This window comes from Strigops habroptila, chromosome 2 (genome assembly GCF_004027225.2).
Source record: "Strigops habroptila isolate Jane chromosome 2, bStrHab1.2.pri, whole genome shotgun sequence".
Taxonomy (NCBI): domain Eukaryota; kingdom Metazoa; phylum Chordata; class Aves; order Psittaciformes; family Psittacidae; genus Strigops; species Strigops habroptila.
The window spans coordinates 29,656,220-29,674,914 of NC_044278.2; the positions used below are offsets into that span (position 1 = coordinate 29,656,220).

An 18,695-nucleotide genomic window follows, 5' to 3' on the forward strand; every position below is an offset into this window, starting at 1 on the left:
AACACAGATTTTGAAAGTAGAATTATTTATTCCCCAGAGATGACTCTAATAGAAATCTCTTGTGCCCCTATGAGTGGGCTACCCCAAAACCTGAACCTCTGCTTTCAAGCCATGAGCTATAGCATATCAGGGAATTTCATTGCATTGGTGTTTTGTTTTGGGTTTTTTTCTCAGTGCAGTATCATTTTAGTTTTGAATGAAGTGCTTCTCTATACCAGAGCTTGGGCTGTTTATGAGTAAGTACTCAGAAATGACTTAGCCTCCACGAAGTGCATCCAGCTTTAGGGCGGAAAGGAGAAACGATCATTCGGCAGATTGCTATGTCACTGCTGGATGGTTCAGGGAAAGGGAAAAAACAGCAACAGGAACACCAGATGGAAAGGACAGTTCAAAACGAAGTTACTTAAATGCAAAGCTACCACCTTCTCTCAGAAAATGCCTTGGGATCTTTAAGCCTAATAACAGTCCTTAACCCAGCTATAATTTCAAACCATTAATAATCTTTTTGAGGCAGAAATTATCACCCACACTTTACAGGCAATGACAGAGACATGAAAAGGTTAAGGCCCAGATTCACAAGAGGATTTAGCTGCCTAAAGTGGGATTCAGGTTTGATTTAAATGCTTAAGTCCAAAATTACACCCCTCACGCCTCCCGCCCCACCATCCAGGTGGTGCCTAGCAGCAGCCGTGGAGGATATCTGAGGGGGCTTCCCCTGCTAAACAGCCTCCTGCCCTCAAGGCTGCAAGCTCAGCCTCCAGGAAGGAGCATCTCAGCATGGTCAGTTGGCCTGAACCCACAGCCTGAGCCTTCCTCTGCCCCTTCTCCTCTGGAAGGTTTGGTTCAGGAGGTGCCGCTCGGGGCTCACCCACTGACGGCCTCTCAAGGCGGCTGCTGTAAGCATTAATGGCATTTCCTCAGGGAAGGTCTCCACTTTGTAGGATGCACCTCAGATGTACACTTCGCACCTCCCTGAAGGGCCATGGACAGATGGCTCTGGTGGGGTACAGAATCCTCAGCGCTGGTGGCCCCAAGGGCTGGACGTCTTCTGGAAGAGGTCGTCCTTCAGGCAGAGGGGTGCTGCACGCATGGCTCTCGGGGCTGGTGGCTGCAGAGTTTGGGGTGAGGAGAGCACCTCATTCCACTCTCTTCTCCAAGGACTGCTTCTGTATTTGAACCCATGATTTCTTCATCCCTCGAAGCCCTGTTCTCATCCTTTGCCTAATCGTCAGACCAGGAAAACCTCGATGTAATGGGTGTTGTGGTTTTTGGCAGATCCTGTTCTGAGGCACCTTCATTTCATGGCGCATTGTCCCGTGAACCTAGAAAAAGCCCTCTGAAACCTGGATTTTTCTCAGTTCCTCTCTCTTTTTCCAGCACTGGCTTTCATTTGGGACCAGCCCAAGCCTGGCTACCTGTCCAGCCAGGTGCTGGCATACCTCAGTGCTCTGGTACAGTGCGAGAGCTGGGAACAAACATGCTCCTGCCCTGCGGAGTAATGAAGATGATGACCTCTCAGCATGGCTGCAGGCAGAGGCACCAGGTACAGGGAACAAGGAAGGTGTGGGTTCACTGGAAGAGCAACATGCTGCTCTGAATACAACAGGCAAGGAGCACTTTTATGATCATCAGGGCCATTTTAGCAAGTGAGGGACTTCCGCCTGCAGTGGCCTAAAGCAGGTGAACACCAAAAGACAACCTGACAAGTCACTTCTTCAGTAGCTAGCTGAGCATGGGAGTGTGCACTGGGACTGTTTACTCAGAGTTCATTTTCTTAGAGGAAGGACTCCTTGTGCTGTCATTACGCTAATGCAATGTGCATTGATTTCAGAGCTCTGAAGAGGTCTGGGGTCACTCGATGGATATCCATGCAGTCAGTGATGGGGGAGATAACACTGCCATTACGAACTCAGAACCTGCCAAGTTCCACCAGAGGCAACTTTCAAACGTAGAGCAACCCCTGTGACCTCAGATACCGATGTGGTTTCATTGCAGTTGTGGTGCATGAAGTCTAGCCTGTGGAAACTTTGTGGCCTTGGCAAAGTGTTCCCTCCAGCTCCTCCCTAAACTTCAGGGAACTGATGTGCATACACACTGCTCCAAGCACCGCCCCGCTGAAGAGCTCTTACAGCATCAAGCCTTCAATGCAGCTGCTTCTCTTCGCCTCGCCTCAGTCTCCAGAACCTCCTCCCCATGCATTGCCTGCTCCCCCCCTGCACCACACGGCAGGTAGTTCCCCATCCCCACAGGGAACAGTAGGAAAGGGTGGGAAGAATTTAGGATAATTCCTAGCAGCACACTCTGAGGTCAAAACCTGCTCCTGTGATAAAGGCTCACAAAGGAATACCAACCTGTGCTGAGAGGCAACAGCTCTCAAAGGGGACAGGCAGGAATAGCATCAATAGAGGAAAGAGGACAAGAGACAGAGATTGATGTGGGACAGATGAAGGGAACAAGGACGACTTGGAGAGGTGGAGAAAACTGTGTTGAAATACGGTAACAATGGGAAAACAGGGGAGAAGTAGGAGGGAGCAAAAGAGTTGGAGAGTCGCACAACATTAAGGTAAAAAAAGGCTATTTTTTCTCTGCTGCTAAAGGGGTTTTAGAAGGGAACAGAGACTGATTCAGACTGCTGAGGGTTTATGCACATGACTGTGCTGGAAAAGATTCTCCTGACAGCAATTGTAAGCCCAGACAAAATTGTAAGCATCCTCGCTTCTGCTAATCTTGAATGAGCTGACAAGAACTGCATGCCTTAGGACAGTCAGCTAAAGTTCACTAGCCAGACCTGAAGCCAAGGTCCTAATTCATCTCAGGTCCTAATTAATCTCTCAGAATGATTTTATTTTGGTGACAAAACAGCAGCTGTTATTTGAGTTGTAATACAGGTACATATATATATATAGGTACATAGGTATGCACAAAAATAATTATTTTTTTTACCAGAACTCATGCAGCCTCTGAGGAAAGGCATAGTAAAATTAAAAAAAAAAGCAAAATAAAACCAAAGGAAAATAAAAGGGCAAACAGCTCTCTTGAAACTCTCTAACCTTTTCATCTCGAGAGGTACTTTTTTTCCCCTAAGTAGTATCCTAGTAAACCCAATTCCTATTCGTTTTAGCATGGAAAAAGAAAAAAAGAAGAAAACGCTCAGAGGACAGTGTCTGCCTCATCCTCGTCATTAGCCCGAGTTTCAAAAGTGTACAAGCAGAGCTCTGCAGAACCAAAAAATAGATTTATTGTTATTGGACTGAGGGCAGTGGTTCAGCACTTGGCATGGCCACTGTTTACAGCAGTAATGCTCCCGGAGACAGGAAGTTCTCCAAATCGCTCTGCCATTATTTTTCTCCTGTTGACGCTTTCTGATCGAGAGTTTTTTCGCCCAGACAAAATCTGAAGTAACCCAGCAGAGAGTGTTTGGGAGCTGGCAAAGCCAGCCGCAGTCATGCTCAGCCTCACAGACCACATGATGTTTTTCGAGTCAAACCCCCGTGCGGAGCTGCATCATACTTATACTTTCTTACACAATCAGCAATTCGTGCAAACCCGGCTGCACGTAGCGACTGTGTGCTGAAGACGACTCGGGCACTGGTGTAGCGAGAAAGTCTTCTCACCTCCTCTCCCCTCCTCCTGCTATTACGTCCCTGCCAAAGGCCAGCACGGAGGCAGTGTCGTTTTGAAGGGGCTGAGTTTGCTGATCAATCTAAAGCCGAACCAGGGTATTTGGCCTGAAATAGGCATCTACTCCTCTGTACCAGCATGAGGAGTCTTCCACGGCTACTCGGTTTACACAGGAATCTTGATTAAAACTAACAGCACAACCAACAAACTGTGAATCACCTAAACATAAATCAGCACTCCTGGCCTGACTGGTAGGAGAAGAGCCCTGCGATAAACACCGACCCTCTGACACACACCAGGGGTAAGGACCAGCAGTGTGGCCCCTTCTTTTGGTTGCTTCCCTTTCCCAAGGGCCATGCCAGCCTTGCCCATGCCCAGCGCAATAGCAGGGCTGGAGGATGGCTCAAAGGAGCTGCCCATCTCCCTGCAGTCAAACCACTCTCCTGCTGGATGTAGCATCCTGATAGCGCCACATACTTATCAATCCAAAGTATAAATAAGTGGTTGCTTTTAAACCCTACGAATTGACTCTTTTTTCAGTTTTCATTGCTGTTGGATTTCTTCTATTTTTGTCCTGTCTGGCAAACGTGGCTCATTGTTACTCCAGTATCTGATACTGTGTCCCCTGAAGCATTCCAATGGCTTGGACCAGGACCCAGCCGGCTGCTTAATACTGATTTTTACGATCCTGTTGAATAGCCTCCTCTTCTGTTTTGCACATACTTTTAATAATTTTGAATGCGTTTAAGTAAAAAAAGAAACCAAATTTTAACAAAGTGCTCAAATAATGCAACCGCAAGCTGAAGCTGCACAGAAGGAGCAAAATTCTGACTTCAGAAAGATTAATTAAAATAATTGGACTCAGAATCCAGGCCAGTAATTTCTGGAGTTTAAGTATTTTTGAGATCCCAGCTTAAAAGTGATTTTTCTTCCCCAAAATGATATCCAGAAGGAAGAGTCCTGATAGCAGAAACTGCTGGTTATGCTTGGTAATAGATCTCTCTCTCTCGTGTTCTCCTACCAGTTACACCTGTGAAAAACGAGTACTTCTTTGGCTCTGTGGAAACTGAAAACTCTCACAAAACTTATTCATGACTTTAATCCCGACAGCTAGTAGGAAACATACACGTAGGCTCAATTTTCAGTCCTTCCCAAAACACAGTTTTTAAAAAGACCTTGCTGCATAGCTATCGTGAAGCTCCAACTCTTAGCTTCAGATAGAGATCTTCTGCAACAAGCCTAGACACTTCCCCTTTTATTTACTATTATGATAACCTATTAATAATAGTTTTCATCTGGAAAACATGTTTATTTGTTAGGGTTTTTTTAATGTTACGTTCTACAAAGACGATAGTTACTGGGATTAATGATTCCATGAGGAAAATATGTAATGCCTACCAAGCCATGAAGCTTTCCCTCTCCAAAATAACTATTTATTTTTAATTTTATCCAATGAACCTCTATGGTGTCAGTCATTTTGCATCAGATTTATTTCATCATAGTAACCTAAACCGGTTCATTATACATTAAGAAAACAGTAGTAGCATTTTGAAGCTAGAAGTGTTTATGAACGGAGGGAGAAAAATAAAGATTAATTTATTTTAACCAGGTAATCAGGTGAGGGGGGCTGAAATTGGCTGAAGTTTAAAACTACATTTTTCTTTCAGAAATTACTTACCAGGCTTACAAGCCAGACAGGCAGGTTTTCCCAGTAGCATTCTCAAACTAGGGTGAGGAATAGTAACTCTGGAGCCTAGCCAATTCCAATGTAAATCTGTTTTGTTCAGGAAAGTGAGCCAAATTGCTTTTCTACAACATCTCAATGTCTTGGGTGACCTGTGATATTCTCAGCTCCCATTCTGGGTGTCAAGAAAATCAAGTGCCCTTTGTTTCTTCTGTAATTCTGAACAACGGGCACAGGCAGAGCAACATGGGGCAACCGCTGGCTGTTAGATGTGAAATGAACGCTGAAATGCAGTTTGGTTCTTTAAGCTTTGGCCAGTGTTTTCGTGTGTCTTCTCTGGCTGACGGGCAGGATCAGACCCCCAAACAGGGGGAATCGCTGTAACTCTCTCACAGCACACAGCCACTTATTCACTCAGGTGAAAACGTGGACAATAGTCTTACATTTGAAACAGCCGTCGGACTGTCTTGCTAGATTTCATGTAAAGCTCACATAAGGATATTTAAATATCAAGAGTGTCAAGAATGACAATTTCCTGCTTTCCTACAAGGGAGAGAGCAGTGGCTTGCCATCAGTTCAGCAAGGCTTTTAATGAGGATGGTTGCATCTGGGCGATAACCGATGCACAGGGAACTGTCACTGGTAGAAGCTGTTCCTTATTCTCCAGCTGGGATTTTATATCACCTGAGGTACATATACAAAAAGCGTCCACTCTGACCGTAACCAACGTGAACTTTCAGTCACTGTTCACATATTACTCCTGGAATAGCATTATCACTGGTGGCCACTGAACTTATTCAAACTCAAGAATTACACAGCAAACAAAGTTTCGGTTAATTTTCCTCTAGCGAAGTATCAAAGGAAGCAATGCCCTTTGAAGCAGCTACCTTATACTTTAGGCTTTATACAAGTTCAACAGAACAGCACCTCAGAAATCCCATACCAAATGCACACAATCCCCACCTTTTGAAAACAATCCCCTGTTCCAGGAGTAAACAAAAGCATACATTAGTCACTCGTTCCAAAGATGGGCAGCCAGTGGAGGTGATGAGATTTAACCTCGAAGACTGACTAATAGCAAGCAGCGTTCCCAAATCACTCCATTGCTTAAAGGAACCTGAGCACCTGAATACAGTACGACAGGACAAGGTTTATGTCTGTGCATGAGTGATTGGCTACTAGCAACCACTTACAGCAGGGTAAGGGGCTCAACGATGCTCCCCACCAAGTTTTTCTGTATGAATAGGGTCTGTTCACTCTCAGCCACTGGATTTTGACCTTGAAACTCACACAGTTCACTGTTACGATTTCTAGCTTCATTACCATGGCCAGGAACTGAACTACAGGTTTGTTTTTATTAGCTTCTCCGCCACTTTGCCAGCTATTCATTTGAATCTTCTAAACAGTCATCTCTGAATCATAATGCAAATTCCATTTACTGAAAAGGTGGTACCTTTAATATAACAAATGAACATGTTTAATGACTGATACTTTTAGACATTACAGCATCTCTCATGTTTTCAGTAAATGGATATAATTTTCTCTGCATTACCCTATTATTATTCTGTGCTAGCATTACAAAGCTACGTTCTCAGCTGCGGGTGTTTTCCACCAAGTGCATTTTGAAGACAGCCCAAACAACATGATTTAAAAGACATCTCCCTGTGTATCCTCAGCTAAAAATGCTGCAGGATACAGAGGGACTGGATTGGCATTTTATTCTTAAAATGTATTTACTGCTTGCACCTATGTTTCAACAGGGACGTGCTCTTCCACAATTGCTGACTGTATTTATATTGGAAGAATATCTACAGATGCATTTCACTTCAAAGGCAAATAAAGGCTATTGTGTATAATCAGGATAACTTCCTTGGTCTGAAGCCTGACCCATCTCCCATTTGGAATAAAACATTTTGAGAGTGAGTGAGCAGAAGTGGGTCACCTTTGTAACTCTCCTGAGGCATGCTCTTAACTTTGTTCGTGTTTGTAAGGACCATGCGTGCAACCACACATCAGGAGATGGCTCGGATGCTCGCATGGGGAGAGAGGGAGCCCTTAGCACTCAATCTGGTTCAGAAAGATAGCATCGCACAACTTATTTAAAAAGGTAGCATACAGAAACCTAATTAAGTGCAGTAGACACTATTATTTTGATTTGTGAGTGTCACAGCACTGAACTGTCCCTATATAACACTGCTGTGTTTGGAACAGCATGATGTTACATTCCGATTTTACTTAAAGATACGAATTAAACAGAAGAAAAGTACATAAATATCATATGCAAGTTGTGATAGTTTTTCATTCTTGAAGCTCCCTGGCTCCTCTTCTGTGGGTTTGACTGAGCCCCCATGACCCATGCACGGGACGCTACTCACAGCAACAAGGGCAGTAACACAAGAGGAGTGCTTAAAATAATCTTGTAATAGAAAGGTAAACACAACTGCTTGCAATTTATGGGGTTTAAAATTATGGACTGGAGCCAGACAGTGAAGTTGCGAAGGGTCCTTCTGTTGATTTTATGGGCTTTTGGATCAAGCTTTGTACACCTGCTCACTCATATGCGACGCAAGCCCCACGTGTCAGGTACTGACTGCAGCTTCCTAAAACCATTTAATATAGTTCTAGTCTAAGTCAATTTTGACTCTTGTTTGTTATTTATGCTTATAAGGCCTTTTTATTTACATACTGGTAATTACTGGTTATTACAGAGATACGGCAAGCCAGATACTAAATTCATCTGTTCTGTTTTGATTTGTCCTATCCATTTTCGCAGCACCACATTAAATAATATGACTACTGCATATTGTTCTACATTTATTTCAGAAAAATAAAAACCAGAAAAAGTGCCTTGTGCCTTCATCGGGTTGTGATGAACTCAGAAAATTTTTAGATCTATGCAGGAATTACTTGTAATTTTAGGTTGACTCACTCTCTTGCACAGACCAGCTTTTGCAGAGAGTGCCTGGGAGCCCTGAAATGGTCATGAGTCTTTATACAAGCTGAAAATTCTCATTTTAAATTAAAAATATGCTATTTAACCTTGAATATGGGTAATACTGTGCTGTTCTAAATTTGATGGACCGGCTTCCGGAGTCAAATGTGATTTTCTGTCTATGTGAGGTTTGTGGTTTTTATCAAATGAGATTCCACTGTTTAAAAATTGAGGTAACACGGAGGACAGGCTGGGAGAAAACAAAGAAAAACATACAGCTAATTCTGTGCCTTTGGAATTGGCCTGCGTCAGATCCTGCGGCATTCCCTGCTGCAGAAAACTCAATAGACGGCATCTTCGAATTCCCTCCACGTAACCTGAACTTGACATAAATGGTGAACATGACCCAAGTGTAGTTGAGAACAAACACATACCTCTTCCACTTCTACCCACGAATCGGAGGTCATTGAACCTTGCTACTTGGTTTTTCATGGCAGCTGTGGCATTTCTGAGCTCTGCAGAGTAGTTTTCATCGTTTCCAGCCATCACTGTTACCAGCGTCCCATCGGGCACGTCTCCCAAGGCCACCACCTACAAAATCAAGGGGCAGAAGCCTCAGCTTCCTCACGCGACATTTAACATTTAACAAGTAACATGATAAAACAGGAAAAAGAAGCAACAGCAAAAATCTATGTAGACTAAGAAGTTGTTTAGAGAATCGCTTATATTCCTAGTTTGCAGACCTACAGAAAAGTTTTTTACATTGATGCACCTCTGAAATGAACAGTGTAATTCGTGTACTCCGACACGGAAAATACATGAAATAAGCCTTCCAAGATATACTTCTGTAATTGCCAATAAATAAATCCAAGTAACAGGAGCTGATTCTGGTCTGATTTACATCAGTAGCATTACTTTTAAGCTCCAGCGGAGTCAGCACAATGATGGAAATGTAATGTAAAATTCCAAAGAAAACAAAACCAAACCAATCGTCTCATGGAGGCAGAGGGTCAGAGTCCCCACAGCTGCACTAGTTCCCTACCTTTTCCTCCCGCTGCTCTGAACAGAGCTGCCCCAGCACAAATTCAGAGTGAGTCCAAGGAAAAGCAGGCCTCGGTCAAATGTTTAATCACAACTTTCTGAACAATTTCTTTTTTTCCTTCAGAAGTCTGAAAGCAAATTATTGACTTAAAACCTCACCCGCAACCTGATGGATGGAAACCATGATCTGAACTAATGAAATCTGCAATCGCTCAGCCAAAGGCTTTCACCTGCTCTGAAATGTTTGCGCTGTAGCTCCTTGGTGCCAGCATCTATCAAACAAATATTTAGGAACTCAGGATTTTCTGCATTTTTGGTGCAGTGTGCTGAGAGATACAGAGATTTCTAACCTTAAATTTTCTGTCTTGTGTCTATGATGCTAAACGATGAAAAATTTAATTTTATCTTATTTTCTAGAGCCGGACTTAATTCTCAATACAATTTTACCCTGCTACAATTGAATGGCTTTCTGGTGTTTCTCTTGATTTACTATAGCAAAAGTAAGAGCTTGAATTAGGTCTCCTACCATACTTTTTTTTAGATGCCGTTTCTGTTCCCCCACTTAAGTCTATAGTAGCAACCTCAGGACTACTACCAAAAAAAGAAAAAAAAGAAAAAAAAAGAAAAAAATCTAGCTAGTTTTTATTTCCCCTTTTACACATTCTAAAAGGAAGTAGTCCTGCATCATGTCCTCTGAGTTGCAGCTCAATATTTTTCCTTCCTCTTAGGATTTTCTAGCTTATGTCCATGCAGTTATAATGGACTGAAACTTGTCACGGCCCAGTCTTATTTCTATTAGTTTCTAATTACACTTGTTCTTTCTACACAGGACCAGCAGCGTCTTTACTCAATCTGTCTTCAATGCTTATTGCCCAGCCATAGCTACCTCCCATAATACGGGAGAGACCTCCAGTCCCAGGTATTTCACAGCCTTTCCTTTTATAGGAGGCTGCGTTTCTCACTTCTGTGCTCTCCCATTTGTCACCGATAACCCTTATTTTCACTTCCACATGTAAACTTAAAATCACTGTGTCAAAATTCCCTCTTTACGTATCTATTTCAACTTCCTCTTTCCCATTCCTCTGTGGCCTGGACTTTAGGGTTTTTGTTCTCCTCCGTGTGCTGTAATGTGTTTCTGCGGCCTGCGCTATGCTCAGCGTCGCGTTTTTCATGTTTCCCTGATCTTGGCATAAATGACTCCCTGCTTGAGCACTTGAAGCTGGGAAGTCTTCTCCTTGCACCGTGTTGTCTCATGAGGCACACTGCCCCGTAAGATCAGCAACTGCGAACCCAACGCACTCACCCAGTTCTTAAACAGTTACCATAAAGCCTTAATGCATGCACATATATCAAAGGCACAAGAAAGGGAAAGGGGAAAATCAGGGCATTACCCTCTCCTCCCTGCGATACAAATATTTGCATGTTTGTTTAAGGAAATATATGCTAGCATTTTAAGTAATGAAAAACCTTCATGAATCCAGGGGAGTTGTCTCTTACAGGACAACTATTTTAAATCTCTGTTTTCAAATTACACTGAAGGCAGCCTCAGCAATAAGACACGTGAAGAAAATATGAGAAACACAGACCAGAAAAGAAATTAGACTTAGAAATCACAGACAATAGAAACAGAAATACAAACATTTACATTACAAAAAAGACTAAACAGATAAGTTGGGACTTGCTGACTGGAGTTATCTAGCACTTTGTTGTAGTCTTTAGCTCTTAAAAATACTCATTTCCAGAGAAGTGAGAGGAGTATCAGAGTTGCAGTGCTGCTGGGTATCTCAATTATCTGCTTCTGCTGCATCAATCAACCAAAATTGGCCTTTAAAATAAAGATTTAGATTCTTTCTTAACAGCGTTTGGACAATTAATCTATATGGCACCTTATTAGAGTTATTAGGTATTATTTTCTAAGTTTCTCAGAATCATCCTTTGAGAGAAAAATAATATGTGGAAATGATCATTTTGGTTTAAAATGACATCCTGATCCTAAGATTAAACATCGTGAGTGAATTTTTCTAAGGAAATGTGAAAAGAAAACTCTCTGACTCTTTTTCTTGACACAATAGTTCTTAGCAAATAGTTAATAAAACTCAGATGCAAATAAGATATTGGCAGCATAGGAATGATCTGAACTGAATTTTCTAGTTCCTGGTCCAAAAGATCTTAAAAACCACACCTTTAAAAAATGCCTTTGCAAATATTCAGCTTTTCCAGTGAGGTAGTTTTGTATGTGGCAAACTATTTCGGGACTCACTGCTCAGCGGTCCACGGCGGGAGTTTTGGCGGGGGGGCGAGGAGCACCAGCGAGCAGGTGCCTCCTAGCCCACCGCTTTAGGAAACGCTCTCCTGGGTTTTGGGGCTGTTTTTACATGCGTATTTCTAGGTTCAACGCTCCCAGCGTTACAAACGCTTGCTTTCCTCTGTTTGGAGAAGCTGACCCTTTCCTCTGTTTGCAGAAGCTGGGAGCGGGCTTGCGGCTGAGCGCGGAAGGCTGCGCCGGCCGCGGGCGGGCGGAAAGAGGAAGGACAGCAGCGTGGCTCCCTCTCAAAAACAGCCCCCCGCCTTTGCTTTTCACATAATCGGGGCAGCCGCCGCCGCTGGCTTTCCCCGTGGCCGGGGAGCCGAGGGCCAGCGGGGCCCCGGTCGCTGCCGGACGCTGCGGCAGCGGGGGGAGCCGGCACCCGGCGGCGGCACCGCTTGCGGTAAGCCGCCTCTTGTCGTGTGTGTCCGTCCCCCCTGCCCCGTTCCCCGCCGGGAGCTGACCGGGGCTGGGACGCGGCCACGCGTGGCCCGGCGGGAGCCGCCGCGGTGGCCTCCGGCCGCAAGGGACCCCCTCGGAGAAACACCGGCGACGTTTTGGGGACTTTGCGTGTCTGCCTTCCCGGCGGGGCGGAGCGGGTTTTCACGCCTGTTCCACACCGTAACTCTGCCTTCCAGGAGCAGAGCTTCCCGAATAATTAGCAGCAGTTGCCTAGTGCGTGGGTGACAGTGTAATAATTAATCTAAATGTGTGAATTTAGGAACTGACCCTGACGATTGGTTCCTCCGTTTCCCCAGACTCACATACGCGTAAACCGAGAAGACTCTCTAGGCACACTTCTCCCTAAAACTTATCCCTAAAGACGCCTGCCTCCTCAGCGGGATTTCCCAAAGCTCTGGAAGCTGAACTGATTCCCTTCTCCCTCGTTTCTCTTCCCGCAAAAAGCCATCTGAAAGACTGGGGTCTGCTCGCCTCCAGAAAAGTTGTGCTGAAGCGGTCGGTGTTTAGCAATGACCGCAAAAGAAAGCAAGAAGTCAAATCCCGAACCTAAATCTAACCCCGGGGCTCCTAGGGAGCTGCATGTCTCTGCGGCTCCCTCCTCGGAGAAAAGGATAACGAGAATAATTACCTTTTCCTTCCCCTGTTCGGAAGCGTATCCACATCAGTAGCAAGAAAATCACCGCATTCAAGAAGTTAGCGACAGACCCAAGTCAAAAAAGAGCGTGATCAAAGGGGTGTGTGGAGGGATGAATTTTACCTGAACCCAGCTAACGGGACAGCAGGCCGTGAAGGGTAGGAAAACGCAGCAGTTACTCCTTCCCTGCCCGCAGCCGGCCTGGGGGCACCGCTCGGCAGCCCCGGCCCCGCACCGCAGCCCGGCTGGCGGCGGTCCGTGGCAGGGGGGAGCCGGTGTGTGCTCCCCCATCTTTGGCTCTATATTTAACTTGGCCTACCAAGGACGGATTTAGCAAAGGAAACAAGGGACACCCAAGCGGCCGCAGGGTCCGTCCATGCTAGGCCCTGACATTTACTATTCTTTTAGAAACAGCCAAAAGAAGGCAAGGTGTGTTTTCCGCAGAACCCCTGGCAGCCTGGTGGGAGGAATCCCGGCATCTCCCGACCGGGACCTGCCGGTGCGTCTGCGACGGCGGGCGGGTGTCAACACCGGTGGAAGCCCCGGCAGGGCGCTGCGCCGCGGGGCTGCCCGCAGAAGGACCCGCCGCCGCTGCTGGCGGTTTCTGGGGGAGCCCGGGGCTCCTTCAGGTCCGGGACGCCTGCAGACGCCTGCGCCGGCACCTGGTCCCAGGGCAGCCAAACTGCTCGGGCCTGGCCTTTTACCTTTTTTTTTTTCCCCTCGAGCAGAGCCGTCTTTTAACACCAAAGTTATGAATGGGCCGCAGAGGGAGGCAGCAGAGGGGCAGCCCACCCAGCCCACTCATGCCCCCGCTGCCGCCGCTTGCTGCTGCCCGGAGCCCGGGCGAGAGCCGCGCCTCGACTGGCAGAGACCGCGGAAGGAAGGATGGGAGGATAGAAGACAGAAAGAAGGATAGAAGGAAGGAGGCGCGGGGCCGGCTACGACCCACCGCCATCCCCGACGTGTCCTCCCCGCCGCGGAGAGCCGTCCCGCCGGGTCCCGGTCCGGTGCGGGTTCGAGCCCGAGGGTCGGCGCCTCATGCCCTCCAGCGTGCCCTGCCCTGCCTTCCCCACCGCCCCTGCCCCCCGCCCAGAAGCGCGATTTTGGTAGCCGGCGGACGTACCTTGAAGGCGATGGGCAGCGTCTTGTTGCAGCGCCAGTGGGTGGGCAGCACGGAGCAGAGGAAGTTGGGGCTGTCGGTGCGCACCAGCTCCCCGGGGTGATCGGCCAGGACCTCCACCATGCTGCGGTCGGCGCCGCGCAGCTTCCCCGGCAGCGCGCCGCTGTGCTCGGCGCCGGGCAGCGGCAGCGGCTCGGTCATCTTCCCCGGGCTCAGCGTGGTGGAGGGCGGCGTGAAGCGGCGGCTGGTGCTGGTATCTACGGGGATACGCATCACAACAAGCCTTTTGAGTGAAAGACCTCCACAGAGTTTTTACAAAACAGCGAAACGAGCGGAACTCTTCAGCGATCTGCTCTCTGGGGACCAACATAAACGGATACAGGCAGAGGACCCGGGGGAAACTTGTTTCTACGCCAGTCCCCAAAGTTAATTTTTTGCTGAAGGCGGCTGAGATAGCGAGCGCGCCGAGACTTAACTCTTGGCTTCCTGGCGCGACAGAGCAGATCACGTTAATCCGATAAGCGAAAGGGGGGTCGTCCGTGCGGGGCTCTGCCGCAACGCCCGGGCATCTACTCTGCGGCCGTGGCGCAGAAAGTTATCAGGGGGCAAGCTCCTTCCAAATTCCCAAGCACCGTGGAGAAACTGAGGCAAGTCACATACGAGACGCGGTCAGAAACACATGCAAAGCCTGGGCTTCCCAGGGAGTCAGTTGCCTATCAGTTTCTTCCAGGTGATTTCTCTACAGTCCCAAGAGAAAACGAAATACATCAGCGTCTTCCGTAGGCAAAAGTCGCTCTTTAAGAGAGGGAATTTCGGGGTCAGTCTTCAGAGACGGCGGTACGCGAACTAGACTGCCTGATCAAAGGTCAGCTGGCTACGACTGCATATATATATTCACGTACACACACGCCCGCGCACACAGATATACCGTACTTCATAAAATATTTACAATATAATCTGTAGAGAATTTAAACACAACAGGAATCCATTAATGTTCTCTGCGAGTATTTTTTTTTTTTTTTTAAGCAGCCTTGAAAATGAGCTTCAGTAGTTTGATTCGCGGTGCTCTAAGAGTACTCATGTCATGACCTTTCAATCATCTTTGAGCAAAAAGAAAATTAAAAATAAAAAAGGAAAGCTCAGTGCATGGCATTCAAGCTTTAAATCTCTGTCTTTGCACTTGTCTTTGGTGTAAGGTCTTTCAGCAATTTAAAGAAAGGTCGCAGCCGATCGCAAGCTCTGAGGCTGAAAGGTCCACAGCTGAAAACTTGGGTTTGGGGATGTTGGTTAAATTGTGGGTTTTCTCTGTGGTTTTGTGTGTGCAACAGCGCTCTCTCTCTCCCGCTCACGTCCTCCTCAGCAGTCAAACCAACAGTCTGCAACAACTTCGGCAGTCATTGCCAATTCTTTTTTTTTTTTTTTTTTCGGTATCTGAGGCAGTCTTCCTCTAATTCGGCCACAGGAACCGGCTGCTTAACAATATTTTAACCGCAGCAGCAGGTGGAAGGCTGCTTTCGGAAGCATGGCTTTTCCCTCGGCCGCCTCCGGCCAGCGGGACGGGTACCGCCAGCCTGCGCGGAGAGCCCCCGCGCACACACCGAAAACCAAGAGCAACCAACCAGCAACAGCAGTAATAAAAACCCAACCCGATTAAGGAAAAAGAAAATAAAACAAAACCAAAACCCCCCAAAACACTACTTTTGAACGAGTGAAAGCTTTCCTTCCGCAAAAGAGAAGGTGGCGGCAGGCGGGCGGTGGAGGAGCCGCTGACCCCCACGGAGAGAGACAGAAAGAAGCGGGGAAGACCAAACCCCCCGAAGTTGCCAGCCAGGGTTAGAAGTGACAGCCTCCAGCCGGGACGACCGCTCAGAGGAAGCGCATTTCCAACAGCGGAGAGCTCTCGGGTCTTCACGTGAGCCGCAGGGAACGCAGCCTTCCTGCCGCCCGCCCGGCCAACCACGGCGCCGGGAGCTCCGCCGGGCCGGGCCGAACCGGGCCGGGCTCCGCCGCTTCGCTCTGGGCCGGGCTGGGGTCCGCCCCGTGCCCCGCTCCCGCCGCCACCGCCGCCGCCGGTATGAATGGAGGTGGCCGGGAGCGAGTCGGCTGCGGCGGGCGGAGTGCGGAGGAATGTCATTCCCCCGGCTGCTTTGCATACGGGGAGGGCGCTGGCCAATCACGGCCCTTTCCGGGAGCAGCCAGGGCGCGGCCGCGGGCCAGGGTCTCCTGGAATTGGCGCGCCCGCCGCCGGCGCTACCGTGGGGCGCGGGGGGTGAGCGCCGGGTCGGCGGGACACCGCGATCACCGCAACCAAGCCCGCGAGAGGGAGGGAGGCAGGGAGGGAGGTCGCCGCTCTCCAAGCCCACCGCAGCCAAGCCGCTGCCGGCGAGGCCCGCCGCGGCCGCGTACAGGATGCTCCGCGCCTGCGGTTTGCTGGGGGGTGCTTAGGGCAGCCGGAGCGACCCGCGGCTCTGCCTGCCTCTGGTGCAGGTCCCGCTTGCCCTCCACTTACGGACTACTAGTCCCCGAGGAGCGGCTGGTGCCCGCAGCACCGCGGACGCCGCCACGGCACACGGCCGCCTTCGGCTGCGCACCCCGCCGGGCAGCCCCGCGCCCTCCGGGAGAACTCCCGGTAGCGTGTGTTCCGGGGCTTTTTCTCCCTGCAGAGGGGAAATACCCGGACCAGCGGCCTAGAGGAGGCCGCTGCCGGGCTGACTTCCCCCGCCCGCCCCGTTGCTTCCCGCCCCGTGGACAAGGACGCGGCCCCGAGGGGCGCCCATCGCCGCTTTACATGTCGGGGCGGCCGCCGGGCCCTCAACCTCGGGACATTCCCCACTCCCGACACAGCGCGACCGTGGCCGGGCCGGCGGGCGCGCAGCACCGCGCTGGCGGCGCCTGTGTCCCAGCCGGTCTGGGCCCGCGGAGCCGGTAGCGAGGATGCTGGGTGGAGGCGTGGCTGTCCTTTCGGGCAGGGTTGGAGTTGGTTTGGTTTTTGGTTTTGGTGGTTTTCTTTTCTAGTTTTTGGTGCCAATCGCGAATGTCGTGGGCTCGTCTTTGGCGTAACCCAGGCTGGGAACAGGGCGATCCCGACCCGCTACCGCCGTCGCGGCGGAGCCCCGCTCTGTACCCGCAGTGCTCTTGGCGCGGGCTCGGGGTTCCCTCCGTCCAATTTCCCACCCCTCGCCCTCCCGCGTGTCGCCTCCTCTCCGCGCCGCGGACCCGCCGTGTGCCGGCACTGCTGTCCCTCCTCACGGCCACCCGCAGGACACCGCCTCTGCCAGCTCAGCAGCCGCGGCCGCCGCGCTCCCCCGGTGCTCCCCGCGCTCCCGGCTTTGAAGGGGAGCGACAGCAGCTGCGGTGGGGCGGGGGGCAATGCGGCCGTGGGGTGGGCGCTGCCGCCGAGGGGACCGGACCGGGGGAGCCGGGCTGGGAAAGGGCCGCGGGAGAGGGCTGGGGCTGCTGCCCGCTGCTGTTGCCCGTCGCCGGGCCTTGTGCAAGGCGGCGGCGGCGGCCCCGGGGGCGGCCCTTGGTGCAGCTCCGCGGCGGGGCCGGCAGAGGGGGCCCGCCGCCCGCCGTCGGCACGGCGGAGGGCACGCGGGGGGGATGGGGGAGGCCTTAGGGCGACCCTCGGGGGGGGCGGCCGCTGCCTGCTCGGCCCGCTGCGGCCAGCACGGTCCGTCCCCGCCAGAACCCACGGGGGACTGTTGTCCCGACTCTCCGCATCCCCTGGGACGCGGCTCCGCGGGGAGAGCTGCTTTGAACGGCGGCTGGCCTGGAGCCCCCGGAGGCCTCCCCACGCGGGGCGCGCAGGGCGGGGCGAGGACAGGACGTCGGGGATCCTCGGGTTTGCCGACACCAGCTTCGGAAACGCGCTGGAATTAGGGAAACCGCGTTTTGGCACGCCGCGACCTGCGAGCTCCTGCCATGTACGCTACCCGGTTGAAACGCAATTACACGGCAAGCGGGCTGAGCGCCTGGGGTGAACCGGGCTCTTGGCTCCCTGGAGCCGGCCGCCGGGAGGGGGATGCGCTGCGGGCAGGGCTGCTTGCGCCGAGATCCGCGCAGCGCAACCGGGTTCGGGAAGCGGCTGCGCCGCTTCCCACCGAATTCTCGGTACAAGTGCCAGGTGTAAGTTTCCTCGCACACCTCCAGCGCTGGTCAAGAGCGCCTGCCCCTCTGCGGGAGGGTGCAAGGCTCCGGCTATCCCCCCTCTGCCTCGGGTCACTTGAGGCGCCGCCGGGTCCGGGGCTGCCTATCGCAGGGCTGTTACGGCTTCATTCTCGCATCACCCTCGCAACCTTCCCCTCCTTCCCACCTGCCAAAGGACGCGGGTTTTCAGTGCTGCCCCCCCCACTCGCTACATCGCGGCGGTGACAGTGACGGAGCCTGACGGAGCTCAGCCGGCTCTCGTACCCCGCTTGCAACGGGTCCCCGTCTTAAGCAGCTGAGCTTGGTGCAGAAAGCTGTCTATTTCACACCAAATTTCTATGGGTTTTGTGTGGTTTTCTTTCGCCTTTTTTTTTTTTTTAAGTCAGTCTCTTACGCGGTTATTCCTTTCTTGTATGACATTTATTCCGAATTTAAATTATTAGGAAGAGGTTTCCTTCTGTTTTAAGGAAAATAATTTTTATACAGGCAAATGGCTGTTATAAACGACAGCTTAAAAAGCATCTGGGGTATATTAGTGGCTGATAACTTTTTACGGGCATTGTAGAGATAAGACGAGCTATTTTACCGATGTACATACATCTACATACATCGCCTAAAATGTGTAAATACGCATATAGTCTTTGGTTGGTTGGGGTTTTTTTAGTCAAGAGGTAGGGATTATTTCATGTTTAAATTAAGAAGTATGTTGAGATGAATTTCACTCGCTGTTTTTCATCCCGTCTTAATCTG

General features: G+C 50.0%; 1 protein-coding gene across 1 annotated transcript in view; it reads right to left on the bottom strand.

Annotated features, from left to right (window-relative positions):
• Positions 1-18,695, bottom strand: part of RUNX1 (RUNX family transcription factor 1) — a 172,376-nt gene that overhangs the window by 62,326 nt on the left and 91,355 nt on the right. The window contains exons 3-4 of the mRNA XM_030477907.1: positions 13,803-14,056; positions 8,672-8,828 (exon numbers count right to left, since the gene is read on the bottom strand). Coding sequence (XP_030333767.1) covers positions 8,672-8,828; positions 13,803-14,056 — 411 coding nt within the window. The remainder of the gene's footprint in view (positions 1-8,671; positions 8,829-13,802; positions 14,057-18,695) is intronic.